We start from the raw sequence: 19,262 nt of genomic DNA, 5'->3' as shown, positions 1-19,262 counted from the left end.
GGTGCTTAGCCTCTCAGCATAAGCAAGAATTCAGATCGCCAATCAGAGGGGGTTCTGGGTGACCCCTCTCTGCTTGGTCTAGGGGCAGAAGTCCCCTCTTTTAGGTTGGGTGGAGATGGGATTTGGGAACACCCTGGATAGAATAACAACCTCATCTTGAGTCTCATGGTCCTCCATACCTAACTTATGATAATGTATCTGACTAGATTTTGCTATCAGATTATCTATCTGTTGTTTCACAAAGTTAGTCAACCTATTTAAGGCCCAGGGACCAAAGGAAATAAGAAAAGTAACCCAATTAATGGTCCCAAGATGGAAGGAAGTAGGGTTGACAACCATGGAGAGGTTGGAAACCAATTCTTGTACCAGCTCTCATCTTTCTCTTTCTCTCTTTGTCTTTTCTCAAGACCTTCTCTGGTTTTTTTCATGCTCTCTTTAATCATCCCTGTTTTGTCTATGTAAAAGCAACATTCTTCTTTAAGGGCTGTACACAGTCTAGAGCTGTACACAGTCTTTTCTATTGTAAAAGAGAAAATCAAGTCCTTTGCAATTTTTGAAGATCACTTCAGACAGTGAAACGAGGGATTTCTTCAGATTAGTGATGTCAGTCTCTAGCTGTTTGATGTCCTTGTCAAAGGCCCATCGAAGGTCTGAGTAGTATAAGTCTGGAGGCCAGCAACAGGATTAGAACTCCTAACAGCAGACATCATGGGTGATTCATTTTTACCTGGAAAGGAAAAAGAAGGAAATTCTCAGGGAGATTTCTCTTCCCTGGATGTCAGTTATTATTCATCTTATTTAAAATTGGGCCTGGTTTTATAGGGGTATCTATTTATTTCATTAATCTTTTTGGTGGCCATTTAGCTGTGCCTTCTGTGGTATCAAACAGGCATATCAATCCTCGGCCCCATGTGAGAACTGGGTCCTGGCCATTCCATTTAAGGGTAAGAGGGTCCTTCCACATAGCTGTGGCATAGTTTTTATTGGTCTCAGTGATGCCAGAGGCAGTCAGCGGCAGATTTGCCATGAGCTTTCAGTTTTAGAAAGTTAAAAGTGAGCAAGGCATGATGGAGAGTATTTTTGGGAAACTCATTCTGGGGGTACAGTTTCCCCTCTTTTGTTTTTAGAGCCAATTTTTCAGAGTTCTTGTAAAATCAGGGCAGAAGCGCCAACAGCCGCTCCTTCCACCTTCAGAAAGTCATGAAGACACTATTTAAAGAAATATAAATCTTTATTAATAATCTCTTTTATCAAAGGACTATTATAAAACAGCTAACAATTAATCAATCTATATAACATATCGATTAATGATAGCTTCTCCTACTTTTTGTAAAATTACTCCTCTTTTGTCAATTAATTGTTGAGGGAAATTAGGATCTGCATCTGTCTTAAGAATATTAAACAGAGACATAAATTCTTTTGTGAAGAGCTTAAAATAAGATCTTGCCAATAAGCATCTCCTGGAATCTTTTGAAAATAATTTGAAATAAGTAAACTTTTTTTTTTTTTGCCAGACCCATTATCTTTTTTTGTTTGTTTGTTTTTTTTTGTTTTTTTGTTTTTTTGTTTTTTTGTCTTTTTGTTTTTTCTGTGTAGCCCTGGCTGTCCTGGAACTCACTCTGTAGACCAGGCTGGCCTCGAACTCAGAAATCCGCCTGCCTCTGCCTCCCAAGTGCTGGGATTAAAGGCGTGTGCCACCACCACCTGGCGTCTGTTTTTTTTTTTTTTTTTATTGGATATTTTACGTATTTACCTTCCAATGTTATCTCCTCTTCCATTCTCCACCTAAACTTCTTATCCCATACCCCATCTTCCTATTTTTATGAGGGTGTGCTCCTACCATCCTCCTAATCCTGCCTCTCTGCTCTCGCATTCCCCAACACTAGGGAATCCAAATTTTTGGGGACCATGGCCCTCCACTTCCAATGATGCATAACAAGGCCACCCTCAATTACCTATACAGGTGGAGCTATGAGTCCCTCCCTTTGTGTTCTCAGGCTCCAGGTTTAGACCCTGGGAGCTCTGGTTGAGTATTTTGATACTCCTTCTAAAACAGACCAAAGCACCCATACTTTGGTCTTCCTTCCTCCTCTTGAGTTTCATGTGGTCTATGCATTGTGTCTTAGGTATTGTGAGCTTTTGGGCTAATATCCACTTTGAGTGCATACCATGTATGCTCTTTTGTGATTGGGTTACCTCACTCAGGATGATATTTTCTAGTTTCATCCATTTGCCTAAGAATTTCATGAATTTATTGTTTTTAACAGCTGATTGGTACTCCATTGTGTAAATGTGTCTTTAATTTCTTTCTTTATTTCTTCCCTGACCACATTATCATTGAGTAGAGTATTGTTCAATTTCCATGTGAGTGTGGGCTTTCCATTGTCTTTGTCGTTATTGAAGACCAGCCTTAGACCATGGTGATCTGATAGGATGCAGGGGATTATTTCAATTTTTTTTGTATCTATTGAGGTCTGTTTTGTGACCAATTATATGGTCTATTTTGGAGAAGGTACCATGAGGTGCTGAGAAGAAGGTATATTCTTTTGTTTTAGGATGAAATAATCTATAGATATCTGTTAAATATATTTGGTTCATAACTTCTGTTAGTTTCACTGTATCTCTGTTTAGTTTCTGTTTCCTTGATCTGTCCATTGCTGAGAGTGGGGTGTTGAAGTCTCCCACTATTATTGTGTGAGGTGCAATGTGTGCTTTGAGCTTTAATAAGGTTTCTTTTATGAAAGTGGGTGCTCTTGCATTTGGCACAGATATGTTCAGAATTAGAGTTCATGTTGGTTGACTTTTCCTTTGACGAGTATGAGATGTCTTTCCTTGTCCTTTTTGATAGCTTTAAGTTGAAAGTTGATTTTATTCAATATTAGAATGGCTACTCCAGCTTGTTTCTTAGGACCATTTGCTTGAAAAATTCTTCTCCAGCCTTTTACTCTAAGGTAGTGTCTGTCTTTGTTACCGAGGTGGGTTTCCTGTATGCAGCAAAATGCTGGGTCCTGTTTATGTATCCAGTCTGTTAGCCTATGTCTTTTTATTGGGGAATTGAGTCCACTGATGTTAAGAGATATTAAGGACAGTGATTGTTGCTTCCTGTTATTTTTGTTAATAGTGGAGGCATTGTTTGTGGGGTTATCTTCTTTCGGGTTCGTGGGAAGAGGATTACTTTCTTGCTCTTTCTGGGGTATAATTGCCCTCCTTGTATTGGAGCTTTCCTGCTATTATCCTTTGTAGTGCTGGGTTTGTGGAAAGATGTTGTGTAAATTTGGTTTTGTCATGGAATATCTTGGTTTCTCCATCTATGGTAATTGAAAGTTTTGCAGGGTATAGTATCTTGGGCTGGCATTTATATTCTCTTAGGGTCTGTATGACATCTGTCCAGGATCTTCTGACTTTTATAGTATCTGGTGAGAAGTCTGGTGTAATTCTAATAGGTCTGCCTTTATATGTTACTTGGCCTTTTTCCCTTAATGCTTTTAAAATTTTTCTTTGTTTTGTGCATTTGTGTGTTTTGATTATTATGTGATGGGAGGTATTTCTTTTCTGGTCTAGTCTATTTGGCATTCTGTAGGCTTCTTGTATGATTATGGGCATCTTGTTCTTTAGGTTAGGGAAGTTTTCTTCTATAATTTTGTTGAAGATATTTATTGGACTTTTAAGATGGGAATACTCACTCTCTTCTATACCTATTATCCTTAGGTTTGGTCTTCTCATTGTGTCCTGGATTTCCTGGATGTCTTTTGTTAACAAGTTTTTGCATTTTGCGTTTTCTTTGACAGTAGTGTCAATATTTTCTATGGTATCTTCTGCACCTGAGATTCTCTCTTCTATGTCTTGTATTCTGTTGGTGACACTTGCATCTATGACTCCTGATTTCTTTCCTAGGTTTTCTATCTCCAGGGTAGTCTTCCTTTGTGATTTCTTGATTGTTTCTACTTCCATTTTTAAGTCCTGGATGGTTTTGTTCAATTCCTTCACCTGTTTGTTTCTGTTCTCTTGTAATTCTTTAAGGGATTTTTGTGTTTCCTCTTTAAGGGCTTCCACCTGTTTACCTGTGTTCTCCTCAATTTCTTTGACGGTGTTATTTATGTCCTTCTTAAAGTTGTCTATCATCGTCATTAGAAGTGATTTTAGATCTGACTCATGCTTTCCTGGTGATATGAGGAATTCAGGACTTCCTAATGTGGGAGAACTAGATTCTGATGATGCCGAGTACCCTGGGTTGCTGATGCTTGTGTTCTTGTGCTTGCCTTTCGCTATCTGGATCTCCTTGGTGCTACCTGAGCTGTCTCTGACTGGAGCCTATCTTTCCTATTATCTTGGTCAGAAATGTTTGGGATGGGTGTTGCTGCTGGGGTTAGAGCTGAGGCCCAAGATTGGCTCAGTGCTTAGGCGGAGACAGGAAGGAACCAGTGCTCAGGGCCAGGAGTGAATTCCTGGGTCCCTGTGGGTCTCGGTTACTCCCTGTTTTACCTGAGATATTGCTCGGGTTAGAGCTCCTGGGAGCTCTGCCTCCTCTGGGTTTTGTGAAGTTGGGTGCAGAGCTGCCTCCTGGGATCTGCTTCGTGCTAGGGCCCAGACAGGAAGGTACCAGTGCTCCAGGCCAGGAGTGAATTCCTGGGTCCCTGTATGTCCTGGTTACTCCCTGTTTGAGGTGAGTGTTGCTGTTTCCTTACCTGAGATACTGCTAAGATTAGAGCTTCTGGGAGCCGGCTTCCTGTGGGTTTTGTGAGGTTGGGTGCAGAGCTGCCTCTGGTGATCTGCTCAGTGCTCCGGCCCAGACCGGAAGTCCGGATGATTTTTTTTTCTAGTGCTATCCATTTATCTGTGAATTTCATGAATTTCTGAATGATACTCCATTGTGTGAATGTACCACATTTTCATTACTCATTTATCAACTGATGGACATCTAGGCTGTTTCCAGTTTCTGGCTATTATGAGTAGAGCAGCGAGGAACATGGTTGGACACGGATCTGTGTAATAGGCTTTAGAGTCTCTTGGCTACACCCAAGAGTGGTGGATCTTGAAGTGGATCTATTCCTAGCTTCCTGAGGAACGGCAACATCCTCTGGGTGGATTTTTTTTCTTTGATGAGTGTGTAGTGTCCTTTCATGTATCTTCTGATTAGTTTTGATTTGAACTCAACTTTGTCAAGAGATTGAAATTGCTACACCCGCCTGCTTCTTGGGCACATTTGCTTGCAACACCTTGATCCATCCTTTTCCCAAAAGTGCTATCTTTTCCTGATAGTGAGGGGTGTTTCTTGGATGCAGCAGAAAGAAGCATTCTCTTTTCTAACCCCGATTGTTAGTCTGTGTCTCTTTATAGAGTAACTGAAACCATTAGCACTGATAACTGTCGATGAGCAATATTTATTGATTCCTGTTATTTTGTTCTTATGGTTGGTGCCCACTTTTTATTTATTATTCTCAGATTGGTTATTCACTGTGTCTTCTTGGGTGTGATTGACCTTTTCAGATTGAAGTTTTCCTTTTAGTGCCTTTTTTAGAGCTGTATTGGTAGAGAGGAATTGATTAATTTTTGGATGATTGTGACTGATAGTTAATCTAGGCTTTCTTTCTTTCTTTCTTTCTTTCTTTCTTTCTTTCTTTCTTTCTTTCTTTCTTTTGTCTTTCAGAGTCTCCATTTAAAAGTCCAGTGTTATTCTTTTGTGCCTGCCTTTATATATGACTTGGCTTTTTTTCCTTGTAGCTTTTAATCTCTCTCTCTCTCTCTGATGATTTTTTTATACTCAGTATTTTGATTATTGTGTGTCCTGGTGAATTTTTTTCTGATCTAGTGCATTTGGCGTGCCACTTGCTTCTTGTACCTTCATAGATACCTGCTTAGTTAGACTGGGGAAGTTTTCTTCTTTGATTTTTTTTTTTTTTAAATATTTTTTGTTCCTTTGAGTATGTTTATTTTTCCTCTACCTCCATCATTCATAAGTTTGTTCCTTTTCATGGTGACAAGACTTCCTGAATGTTTTGTGTCTAGAAGTTTTTAGAGTGTGCTGTTGATATTACTAAGCAAGCTAGAGGAGAAAGGGGGCCTTGAAAAGCCATATAGTTGAGTGCCTGGGCAATAAAACTGAGGTAAAAGCAAACAGACTAATTTGCCTGGTGATGTCAGATATGGGGACTTATAGTTTACACATAACCAAGGTCTCTTAATTCCTGGTTTATTGCCCTTCACTTTAATGTCTTCTTATGGCCACAGCTAACTAGAGTCCTGGTCACTGTAACAAGCATCAGTAATGGTAAAAGTGACCCTGGAAATGCCAATCAGTTGTTACTAAAATGTATTTGTATTTATTTTTGGTTTTTCTTGGGTTGAATTTTAGATTTGATTTTTAGTTTCTTATATAATGCTTCACAGTACCTGCTTAAATGGCAGTATTTTATATGTAGTTGATACAGTATTACATAATTGTCTTATTAAATTTGATCATCTATTTAAAAAGGTCAACAATTTAAAAGTCCTGAAGTGGAATAAACTTGAGTGTGTGTGTATATATGTGTGTATATATGTGTGTATAAGGTCTCACTATATAGCCCTGTATGACCTGGAACTCACTATGAAGATCAGGTTGATGTCCGACTCAGAGATCTGCCTGCCTATGCTTTCTGAGTGCTGGGATTAAGGGCATGTACCACCATGCCCATCCACACAAAAATATTTTCATGTTTTTACAAATCCTTTTCTCATTCATTGAATATTGTTACTGAATATTTTATAGTTCTCTTATGCATTTGATGTTTACTATTCTAATTGGCTAACACTGCCATATTAGATAATGCATGCATTTAAATGGTCTTATAAGCTGACATTACTTTGTTTTCTTTTGTCTTAAGGATATTTCTTTGATGGAACAAATGTACCTCAGACCATCTCAGGCACAACTTGAAGTACCCCAGGTGGAGGAAGAGAAAAAGTTCCTGACAGATATTAAGGAGCGGCCGATTGTGGTAACATCTCTAGTGTCAATCTTCTTTCCCTGAATTAAAGAAATAGTGTGTCGTTTGTTGACTGAACAATTGCAGAGGATTAACAATGGTCTCCTCTAACTTGCTTTACAGTACATTTCAGTTTCAGCACCTAACCCAAAGCTGTATGGGCCTCTGGCTCCCTTGTCCAGAAACTCCCAGCTCTCAGAAACTGTTTTGAGTGAGGCCAAACTCCCTTTTGGTGGAGAAAGAGAATGAATGAATGGCTCTCCCGAGTTACAGATGCTTAATATAGAAAGTAGCTTGAGATATAATTTAAAAGTTACTAGCCTCTAAGCAAACATCATTTTAATATACATTTATCTAGGAGAATTGCTAAAAGTGCAGTGTGGACCGTGGGTAGCAGAAGTGTTTGAGAAGCAGAGCTTCCCCTTTGTCCACCACAGGGAAAATGACTAAGGTACTTGGAGCAATTCGGATCATGTTCTCTGATAATGGGACTTAAAGTAAAACTTGAAATGGAGGAAAAGTAAATGAATTAAAGGTAAATCCACATTTACATAGGAAGACGTGATGGTCAGTTGCTTTACTTGCGAGTTTTGAAAATATGGCCCCGAACATGTGTATATACAGTGAGAACATACTCCAGGAAAACATTCAGAGAGCGGTTACAACCTTCTGTTTTTAACCCCAAGTGGTCCATCATCCCACGTAATCTCTTTTGTTTTTGTTTTTAAATTGACTGTTGAAATGTGCCCATGGGATTCCCACCCTTCCCTTGAGACTTGGTGACATAGGCCAGGGAAAAATAATTTTCTGGCCTTCAGATATTTTATAAAGTCAACTTGAACTTTTGCTTTGGAATCTGCAGAAAGAAAAACTGGCCAGATCAAGCTGAGTTTCAGACACACATCCACTCATCCATCGTGTCGCTGGGTAGAGCATGCTGACCCTTTCGTTTTTCTCCAGCCGAGCATCTATGAGGAACTCCCCGAGACAGTGTCAAGCATCTTCCAGGTGGAGCAGGAGGCGGCTCCGGAATGGGGAGCCATAGAGGAAGAACACTCAGCTTTCAAATCCCAGGAGATGTTAGGCGCTGTACCACCGCCGGAGGCCTCCAGTAAACCTCTGGACAGTGCCCTTCCCACAAGTGATGTCAAACAAACCAGGCGGCCAACTCTACAAGTAAGCAAAACAAAGCACTACTGTTTGTGTCGGGAACTGGGGCCGTGTAAGTGTGAAGGAGTTTCCCAGGCAAAGAAAGAGCAAGGCGTGGCGTATGTGGTGTGGTTGGGGGAGGGGCATCAGGAGTGTGGAAAAAAGAGGTAGACATTTTTCTGAGGGCTTCCCCGCTCCCTTGGGATAAAGGACAGATTTTCTAGGTAAGAGGCCAACTGAGCTCTCCAGAAACTGCCTACAAGTTTTCTACGTAGCACCTGAAGGGAGTCAGGATATGTAGTCCCCAGATTAGGTCTGGTTGGACTTGGTAATGCTTGTGTATGCCCCTACTTAGATTTATTTCAGCTCTGGAGTTCTTTTCTTTTGTGCCAATGCTTGCCAGAACTTTATGCTTGTTTGCTTGAATCATCTCAATGTCAGTAATTATCCATGACCTTTAACACTACACATAAGCCAGATGCTTTTTTTGTAGTGTCAGTGGTGCAGGGATGAGGAACAGTGTGCTCCAGTAAACCAGGACAAGGCTACTTTTTGACGTAGCTAATAAATACATCCTGATAACAGTGTGAGGCAGGATGTTAGCTGCTCAGACGCATGCTGGGAGAACTCCAGGCACAGAGTGCACAATTTCCGCCTTATTGGCTGTTCTCCACCCAGAAGCTCTTTGTGAGAGTAAGGGTTACAAGTATTCTGAGCTAAGTCATTACCAACGACAGAAAAAAAAATTGAGTCGATGGATAGCAACTTGGTGAAGAAATGCCTGAAACAGTAGAGACAGGACTGGGTACCTTTGTAGAAAAGAGATTGTAACAAGCATGGGTCAGGAATGCAGGGGGAAAAACTATAAGAGCTGTAAGATTCTCTAACTGCAAGCTCACAGTTATGACTGATTCCTGGTCTTCAGAGTTCTGAAAGCACACGAAAGATAAAGCACATATCACAGATGACTAGAACCATGGCACGTGACTGTTGAAAGTTATTCCTAGAGAGCTGAGATGCAGGTCAAACCCCTTGCAGTGTTAAGAACAACAGTGGCGATTTTTAATGTTATTTCGGTGCAAAGGTAGATAGAGGTGGAGGTAGGGTGGGGAGAACGACCACCCTGTCATCATGGCTGGATAATGTAATTCCAGCAGATGTCAGAGATGCTTATTTTTGAAAAGGGAATTGTGTGTGTGTGTGTGTGTGTGTTTGATGTGCACACGTGTTTAAACAGACATGTGACTGAGAAAAGGAAGCTGATGCTTCACTTTAAGAATCCGACAAGGAAAGTGATCTTTAGTTTAGAAAGAGAAACTGGGTTTTGCAAAACGGTCGACTGTGGAGATTTGATAGATTCTATGAGTTAATTCTGGTGTCTGAGCAGGTCGGCTCAGGTAGGTAGGTGCTTTTCACCTGCTCTGTTGTTTGAGCTGCAGAGTGCTGCCTGCTCCCCGTCAGTGTTAAACGACCAAAACAGAGCCTGCTTTGGAATGTAGAAGACCAGCAACTGCAAAAGCTGTAAGGGCAAAGGTTTTGATTTCTGTAGTCTCTGTGCTGTACCGGTCTTGTCGGAAGCATTAGAAGATTAAATAGCTTATTAAAAATATCGAGCCCCACCCCTCCTAACAGGAGAGGTAATCCTTTCCGCAGTGTGGGAACCTACAGACAAACATGGAAGTCCAACCTTGTTTCTTCTCTTAGAGTTGTATTAGAGAAACTATCATAGAAGTACTGAGCATGCTTCTCACTGAGTGTCCTGGATAAATCCCAAGGCTCTGGGCCCAGATTAGTCATGAACACAGTTTTTTCCTTCCCGTTAGTAGACATGAGAGCTTGGCTAATTACCAGACTATGCATGCGTTCTTTTAAATTATTTTATTCAGTTACATCCCAAATCTTGCCCTCCCCCGTCCCTATTTCCAGAGTTCTTCACCCCATTTCCCCTCCTCTTCAACTCTGAGAAGGTGCTGTCCCACCACCAGTATCTCCCTTCCCTGGGGCATCAAGCCTCTATAGTTCTAGGCACATCCTTTCCCACTGAGTCCAGACAAGGCAGTCCCCTGCCACATATGTGCAGGGGTGGGGTGGGGGTGGAGGATGGGATTGGACCAGCCTGTGTATGCTTCTCAGTTGGTGGCTTAGTCTCTGGCAGCTCCCAGGGGTCCAGGTTAGTTGACAATGCTGTTCTTCCTAGGAGGTTGCCATCTCCTTCAGTTCCTTCAGTCCTCCCCCTAACTCTTCCATAGTGGTCCCAGACCTCAGTGTAATGGCTGTAAGTATCTACATCTGTCTGAGTCAGCTACTGATATTGTCTCTCAGAGGACAGCCATGCTAATGCCGGTGTTAAGGGAGGATGATGGGGGTGTTACCTTGGTGTTGGGATACTATGCAGATGCCATACAGATGGCATTTAGTGTCACACACACAGGAGTCTTAGTATGATTAGTGATTATGGGTTACTGTGTTCTGGATCTCAACAGTCCATGTATAAGTGCCCCCAGATAGTTGCTGCAGGTGAGACAGTGTTAGAATTGCTGAATTGGCTTGTAGTTAGTTACATATCTAGATAGTGCACAGTTAGTGTGTGGAAGTCTCTAGAGGAGAGATATAGATTGTGTCCAGTTTTACATACTCCTCAATAACGTGGAGGAGAATATGGAAGATTTGCTGATTGGATTTACAGATAACGTCTAAAATTCGGCTGCTTAGGGCTCAGATTAAATCTAATGGCACAAAGCTATGTCGCGTTTTGCTTTTGGCTCTACCACCCAAGTACGAGACGGGATTTAGCAGCAAACTCGAGCAACCTCGGGGCTTTACATTGTAATGTCGTTTTGTCATCGGGAAGACAGATACAGTTGCAGCTTACATTGGTTGATGGATGCCATAGGAGGATCGTCTTTCACTTGGGTGATCTGATCATGTCACATGTCAAATATTGTGTTCATATCCGAGTATCCAGCCACAGTAGGGTTCCTGAACAAGGCTGAAGAAGGAGTGACAAAGGACACCACTTCAAAACCATTCTATGTAAGGTAGAATTGAAGGCATTGAGAGGAACGGAAGCCCGAGGCAGTAAATATATTCAAGTGCTTGGCTTTTGTGAAGTGGAAATGAGTGAGCTGCTCTCTAACCTTCCCGAGGTTTGAATCTAGACTGGTAGATGAAGGTTGTTAGACTCAGGAATAAAGAAACAGAACAAACGTGACTGAGTGGGAGTGTTTGGAAGAAGACATGGCTGGCCCTGGGTCTCCACATTCATGGTCCCTGACCTTGTTCAAGCAGATGACCAAGACAGGTGGAGGCACCGTAGGCAGACTTCAGATCCGAATGTGAGAATGGAGAGATCTTCCATGACTCACTAATTTCTCACCTAAGTAACTGCAAGAGGGAACTGTTTTTTTCTGAGCTAAGACCAAATCCTGCAGCTAACTGTAATAACCCCCTTGCATCTAGCCTTCTACTTATCCAGCCTTAACTCTGCCTTGACTAGGAAAGCCTTCCTGCTTTCTCCCTTGAATCTAGTCTCAAAACAAAGCACAGAGCATCCCAAGAGGAAAACTCTTATGTGTAAATTATTACAATCACATAGTCTGAAACATTTCTAGGAGATCTGAGAAAACAATATTTTCAACATAAATTATTAAGAGGGAACTATTTGTGAGACAGAATGTATTTGGGTGTGCCAGGCAGTAGAAATGCAACACGTGTAACTCTAAGAAGTACAGTCTGATATATATAGCTCAGAATTATACTTTAAAACATTAGAGCTTCTTTTAGCTGTGCTTATAATCAGAACTCTTACAAACTTTCAGAAACGCAGGGCGAGTTCTGTTAAAACAGTAAATCAAGGCGTGGGGGAGGCATCTGTTAAGAAGAGTAGGAGGAGAGCTGGGTCCAGACACAATCCCTTTAACTCACTTAAATGCCAGGTGGATAATGTAGCCTGCTTTTAAAAAAATGTATATACACATATATTATATTTATATTATATATTATATGTGTATATATACATATTTTTGTTTCTTCTTTTAAAAAACATCTCAACAGTGTTTCCCTTCCCTCTTCTTCCCCCCAAGTCCCTTTTCCCCACTTCCTCTCTGCCCCCCACTCCCCCAATCCACTCCTCTTTCAGAAAAGTGCCAGCCTCCCATGGATAGAAACCAACCATGGCATATCACGTTTCAGTAAGACGAGGCACCTCCCCTCAGACTGAGGCTAAATGAGGCAACCTAGTAGGAGGAAAGGGTCCCTAAAACAGGTAAAAGAGTCTGAGATAGCCCATGCTCCTTCTGTTAGGAGTCCCACATGTACACAACTATAACATATATCCAGAGGAGGTAGGTCTGTCCTATGTAGGCTTACAAGGAGGAAGACAGGGCATCCCTGGAACAAGCTGGCTAGCAAGACTAACTGAAACGGTGAGCTGTGGGTTCAATCAAGAAACTGTACCCCCTGTGAGTAAGGTAGAGCGTGATGGAGGATTTGTCAGAACCAGCCTCGGACCTCCACACGCACACAAACATACACGTGAGCATACACATGAACATACACTTCATATATAAAAAAAGAGTAGATTGGGCTGGGGGCATAGCTTAATGGTAGAGTGTTTGCTTAGCATGCTTGAGACCCAGGGTTCATCTTATAAATAAAATACTAACTTTTAAAAATTTTCATCAATATATGTACATAAAATTAGGAATGTTTTAGAAATAGTAACTTACCTTTGGTATTTATATTCTGGTATACAACAGAAATCAGGAGTTTAAATATGAGACAGCATTAAATATGAGAGAAAAGTTTAACTCTTCATATTCTAACTTTTTTTTAACAGCATGTTTTGTGTGTTTTTAAAGGAGGAATCAACAGGAATCATGCAAATCAGAGGAAAAGGAGTTAAGCCAACATGTAAAAGTAAACCAACTAAGCCGTCAAAACCAAGAATATCTGTAAGATCTGAGGAGGATAAAAAACTAATTAAAAAGTAACTTCCTTGAATTTATATATTTTCTGCTTTCTTTTTAAATATTTATTTTTATTTTATATGTGTGAGTGTTTGCTTGCATACATGTGTGAGTACCAAATGCATGCCTGGTGTTTGGAGCGGCCAGCAGAGGGCGCTGGAACACTTGGAACCAGAGTTAAGGATGGTGTGGGTGCTGGGAATCCAGTCCTCCACAAGAGCATCAAGTGCTGTTAACTGCTGAGCCGTCTCTCCAGCCTCTTTACACACTTTCTTATCCAAAGACTAGTCATTCAGTGGCTTGACGTGTAAAAGTGCATTTTTTAAAAGGAAAAACTAAATGCCTCATATGGAGATCCAAGTGGAAATTTCTCAGAGGAAAAGTTTGTGGTGGGCTTTCTATGTGGGACAGGCGTGTTTCCCTCCACACTCTCTGTTTCTGTTTTTGAAGAGTAGTTTTATAACAGTAGTCGGAATAAAAAGAAAGCATGTTAGAGATCTTTGCTTTGGTCATGGTTTGGTTGTCTGTTTTGATGGTATTGTGTAATTTTACTATGATAAAATAAAAACCCAACTCAACGTGGTCACAGGCTAGTCAGTGTAGTAACTTAGGTTTCTCTCCACTGTCCATTCAAGTTTCCCTCTTCCCTGGCTGCACCTTTAATGAAGTTGTTTTTATTATTATTGAGAGAAATTTTTATATAATATATTTTGATCATGTCTTCCCCTCCCACAATTGGCTCCCAGATTCTCCCTAACCTGATACCCACCTAACTTTATATCCATTCTCTCTCTCTAAAACACAAATGAACAGAGGAACAAAGCCCAAAACAAACAGAAAAGAAGAAACACACACACACACACACACACACACACACACACAACCAGAAACCAAAATATACCATCAGATGACCAATCTGATAAAAATTGTTCAAAGTGAAATGACACACACACACACACACAAAAATCTATGAAAATATTATTTAATGGAGCTTAGGTATCACACAAGAACACAGCACTGGTTTCAATAGCGCCCCGTGAGTGTGATTCAGATGCCACTTTACCCTTTGCTGCTCAACCTTGTTGAAACCGGTTTTCTCTTCCTTTCACTTCTATTTTCTTTTCTTTTTTTATGGGCTGCTTTATTCTAGATTAGCCTCCATTTACCTCTTTATAGAGGTTTAAAGAAACTTTAATTATTGGCTTTTATTGTTGCTTTGGATACAGGGAAAGTCCAGACATGGAAGACAACCTGTTTTATTTTTTTTTCTTAACTGCCAGCTGAAACTTTGTAGATGGACATCACTCACGGTTTAGCAGTGGAGAGTAGATTCATGGGCACAGAATTCCGAAGCTGATAAAACAGTGAAATTGGCATCTAAGTGACCCTGTGCATGCCGTTGCTTATCTGCATTGCTCTAAGCTCATTTAGTTAGCAAGATTATGTATTAAAACAAACAGTGACAGCAGGCAGCAAGTATTTTACCTTCAATAAATAGTTACTGTCAGATTATCAACGGAGCAGAAACTTCTTGATTTTTTTTTTTGTCCCTAAAAATCCTTGCATTTAGTGCATTAACCAAAGTAGCATGACCACACACAGAGTCAAGGTCTTTTCTTATGTCTTAGTGTTTCAAAGAATGACAAATAGTCCTGTTTAAAGAGACTGTGCTGTAAAAACACACAGGCTTTCTCGAGAATGCCAAAAATATTTGTAGGCCTTATTGACATATATTTGTTATTTTAATTCATGAAAGCCGAGTTTCAGAAATTTACATTATAGAGAAACAAGACAGAAATGCAGGAGAAGAAATAAAAGGCATTGAAGAAAGTTTTTTTTTTTTTTTTTTTTTTTTTTTGTAGGAAGTCACTTATAAAAGCAAGTCTTGGAAAAATCATGTCGAAGCCTTTAGTACACTGGTTCTTTGTCCTTAGCCAATCTGTCTTTTCTCATCAGTGATTAGTCCTCAGAGTATGTGGTCACGTGATCGCCCTGGAACATAGTTCCTCATCGCAGCACACTGCTCTTTCACTCAGTATACCAAGAGAGTCGTCTGCTAACCTGTTTTGTTAGACTGATGGAAGCACAGGGAAGCACAGGAATCCAGATGGGTTGCAATGCTTCTACATGAAAACAATCAGTTGTATGATCTGAAGCACACTCTACTAGCCAGGACCTGTCTGAAGCAGGATGATGACTCAAGTAGGCTTGACATGGAAGGTTACCCCTTTGTCCCCCCCCCCCCCCATCTCCATTTCCTAGGAAGGGTGAACCTATAGCCCTGCCTTCCTGGTCACTACTTTTCACTCTCCCAGTGAGGTTTCTTGCCTCAGACACTTCCTTGCCTTTAGGTGTGCTGCTGTTCCTCCCACACAGTGCTCACACATGTTATACCTTGCCCTTAGCAGACTCTATGCTGTTTTGGAAAAGTCATAGACTGCTTTGTGTGTGACTGAATAATACACATAGTATGCCTACCAATAGGCAAAATGCCACACGGTGTGATTCAGTAACAATAAAAATAAAACGAGTAATTCTACAGCCTGAGAACACTCATTTTTTAAAAACCAGTTCTCACAAATGTAGAAAGCTGGATATTTTATTCCATTCTTTTTCTAAAGATGTTTAGAGAAGCCGATAATGTAACTTGTAAGCTCAAGATCTAAGGTTCTGATCCTGTCCCAGACCATGTCAAAGTCTGTATTCTATATACAATGCTGCTAACTGAGGTTTTCTCGACACAGCTAGCATACAGAGAAGCACTGACCACTGGGAAAAGGGTCAAACCAAACCAGACCCAAACAAACCAGCAACCAAACAACCCCCAGCTCCAAACCACAGAACTAATACAGTGTCTGGGAAGAGACATTTATAAAATATAACCCCCCTCCCACCATCTTCAAAGGGAAAGAGAGTAAAGCAGAAAATGAAGGAGAGAGGATAAAAAAACCTCTGCAGAGGCATCTGTCATCAGGATATTGTCTGAAGGATGTTTAGACATGAACAGAATGTTAGACAGCAGTCTGTCTTTGTGTCTTGTCCTTCAAGCTGGTAACAGTTGACATCTGTTATGTGAGAAGATGTTATGTGAGAAGATTGCATTTACTCTTTTTAAGTCAAGGCCTATGGCCAGATGAGAAGGTTAAAAGTATTTAAGTGCAGGCAGTCCAACCCCAGAACTACACTCTTACCTTGGGTTCTAAACGCCAGGCAGGTGCAGTAAGCAATGGAACCACTGTACTGAGGAAAGGGGCTAAGATGGACCTGCAGATGGGACTTTCCACAGTGCCCAGCTCACAGCCTTGCTTGTGAAGAGGCAAGTCTGGAGTGTGCTGGTGATGCTGGCAGAGAAGGGACAGACTTCTGCTTTGCATTGGATTTGCAAGTGAAGGAGAGAGATGTTAGATATTTTGCATCTTGAGCATGAGGAATCTAGGTTGTTGTGATGACAGGAGGAGATTTGGGAGCATTGAGCAGAGGTAAAGAAGTCGCCATGGAGAGGATTTTACCTATGTTCAAAGAGATGTTCAAACCTAGAAGGCACACCTAATTGGGGAGCTAAAGACTTCAAACTAAGACAAATTTAAAAGATGGAAATCTGGGATAGGGTCTGCGCTAAAAAGCTCATGGGGAAAGCCAATTTCAAGAAGGATCAACACAGTTATCTGTACCCTGAAGATCTTATAGAATGTGGTCTACAAGTACCAAGCTCCTTCAAGTTGGTGGTTGTGTTGAGGCTGAGCAGCGTCAGAGGAAGAATGCTTGTCAAGGATTCTCAGTCTGGATTAATTGGAAAGGCACTGGGTTTATGGACAGCAGTACTGTGCTTGGAACCCAGTAGCTGATAATTTGGTGAATTAATCAAACTAGGCCAGCTCCAAAGAAAGGGTGATCTCTTCAATATATATATATATATATATATATATATATATATATATATATCTCCAATATATAATATATATATATACGTATATATATATATATGTATATATACATATATATATACACGTATATATATATTATATATTATATATATGAGATATCTAGTGTATATATTTGAGAGTTATCTTGTAAGGGTTAGAATGTGTAAAGCACTCAGTACACAGGCTGGCACATAGTAGGTACTTAAAAGGTTGGCTGGATAGCAGATGGCATACAGCATCACTAAAGCAGCCCATGGTGACTTTTCTGTACTCCCGTCACCTATAGACAAGAGAGAGGCACAATTCAGGAGTGGGAAGGGGTGTAACACCCACAACACTGTTGTACTGACAAGTTTCTGTAGTATGGGTATTGTTTCGTTCCTAGGAAGAAATGCTAGACTGAGTTACAGAGTTCAAGAGAGGAAAGAGGAGTTTGTTTTAGACATATTTGTTGTGTGGTGTGTGTAAGACCTGCAGCTTGGTGCAAACTTAAAGCTCTGGGCATTTCCCAAATGCTGCAATATTAAGTTTGTCATAAGGCATTATTATAGTTTTCTGTCTGATCCCTGTATTTCACTGACTTTTTAGAGCCTGCACTGAACTGTCAGTATCAATGTATTTCCTATCTAACACCCATAAAATGATAAAATAAAGAGGCTTTCTTTGTTTCCTCTTACAGAATCCCAGAGGCTCATCTCCTTCCCCATCTTCATGACCTGTGCACCACAGTCCCAAGCATGGAATTGCCTGTGGATCTGCGCCTGGCTTCTCGACTGTACCACACTGCCGACAGGAAAGGCCACAAGGCTGCACTTGAACTATTGGGGTCGTCTCTTTTAGGTGGTCACTGTATTGATGAACAGAGAGAAAGGTAACAGTTTTCTGGTTATTTCGTTTTAAACTGTCAAAACCATTCAAAGAAGAGGAGAGACTATAAGACAGACAGACAGACAGACAGACAGACAGACAGACAGACACACACACACACACACACACACACACACACACACACACAGAGAGAGAGAGAGAGAGAGAGAGAGAGAGAGAGAGAGAGAGAGAGAGAGAGAGAGAGAGCCTTCTAATTAATCCATTAATGGCAGAGGCTTCATGATGTACTTTTCTATGTCCTTTAAAATGGTTTCATTGGAAATTAAGTTTTTAAGACAGAACATTGAGAGGCACCTTTACCCACAGCAGTAATTTATCATAAGGAAATTTGATTGATTAATCCAGATCTACAAGTATATTAGATACTTTCTCTTCTTTTTCTAACTTCATGACAACTCTGGGCTACAAATGTAGAACGAGACACATGGGAGTTAATCTCATTCTATGCTGTTAAAAGCATCGAGGTTTGGGAAGAGAATACCAGGAGGTGTTTGACTAGAGTCCACTGACACACTTTGATCCTGGATAGTGATCAGAAGCCATGGTTTTGGAAATCATTCCAGCTGTGTTTCCTTCCTGTGGAATCCACACACTGTTCTGTGAGCAGTGTATGATCCACACCATCCTCACAAGAGGAGAGACAGGGGAAGCGAACCGGTATTGGCTTGGTAGTGAAAATACTGTGAGCATAGTGTTACCTGCTTTTGCATATGTTTTCTGTTTGAATTTTCAACTATTAAGGGAAGAAGTCATAATTTCTGTTTAATTCACTTAGAGATTGGGGCTTTATCATATCAAGTTACTTGCCCAAGTTATCTCTGAGGAGTGGATAGAATCCAGGAGTGTCTAACTTGGTTTTACCCTCAGCCATTTTTTTCCTATCTTTTTCTCTGTGTAAAATATATATTTAAGACATTTGTGTCCTGATCACCCCTCCTGATTAAATTTTAACATCACAGGCTCCAGACACACTGTGTATCTACTTATGTACTTTAGTATGGAATATATTCTCACACCTATGCAAATAAGGAAAAAAGCTTTTATTATCCGACCCTCCTGTTCCCCAAAGGGTGAGTTTTCACGTCTGTAAGTCAGTGTCCCACCATCAACACCATCTTGTCTCTCACCTTTGAAAAGATTGTGTAGGACTCAGAAAAAAAAATATCCATTACCTACATTAAGAAAAATAAAAAATTAGACATTAAATTAAATTGGACCCTTTTCAGAATTAACATTTATGCTACACATGCAAGAATAAGGTCTTAAAAGATCACCTTTAGCTGTGTTCACACACATCTAATGCTTACCCACTCTTCATAGCATGCTCTGAACCAGCCTCCTCAGGGTGATTGTTTTTTTTGTAAAAATGA

General features: G+C 40.6%; 1 protein-coding gene across 2 annotated transcripts in view; it reads left to right on the top strand.

The window, feature by feature from the left end:
* Ttc6 (tetratricopeptide repeat domain 6) overlaps positions 1 to 19,262 on the top strand; it is a 204,124-nt gene that overhangs the window by 60,388 nt on the left and 124,474 nt on the right. For both annotated transcript variants that reach the window (XM_076941850.1, XM_034514438.2), the window contains exons 3-6: positions 6,864 to 6,977; positions 7,926 to 8,141; positions 12,974 to 13,101; positions 17,684 to 17,875. In XM_076941850.1, the coding sequence (XP_076797965.1) occupies positions 6,864 to 6,977; positions 7,926 to 8,141; positions 12,974 to 13,101; positions 17,684 to 17,875 (650 nt within the window). The remainder of the gene's footprint in view (positions 1 to 6,863; positions 6,978 to 7,925; positions 8,142 to 12,973; positions 13,102 to 17,683; positions 17,876 to 19,262) is intronic.

The sequence above is a fragment of the Arvicanthis niloticus genome, chromosome 11 (genome assembly GCF_011762505.2).
Source record: "Arvicanthis niloticus isolate mArvNil1 chromosome 11, mArvNil1.pat.X, whole genome shotgun sequence".
Taxonomy (NCBI): Eukaryota; Metazoa; Chordata; class Mammalia; order Rodentia; family Muridae; genus Arvicanthis; species Arvicanthis niloticus.
This window is presented reverse-complemented; position numbering and strand designations above follow the sequence as displayed.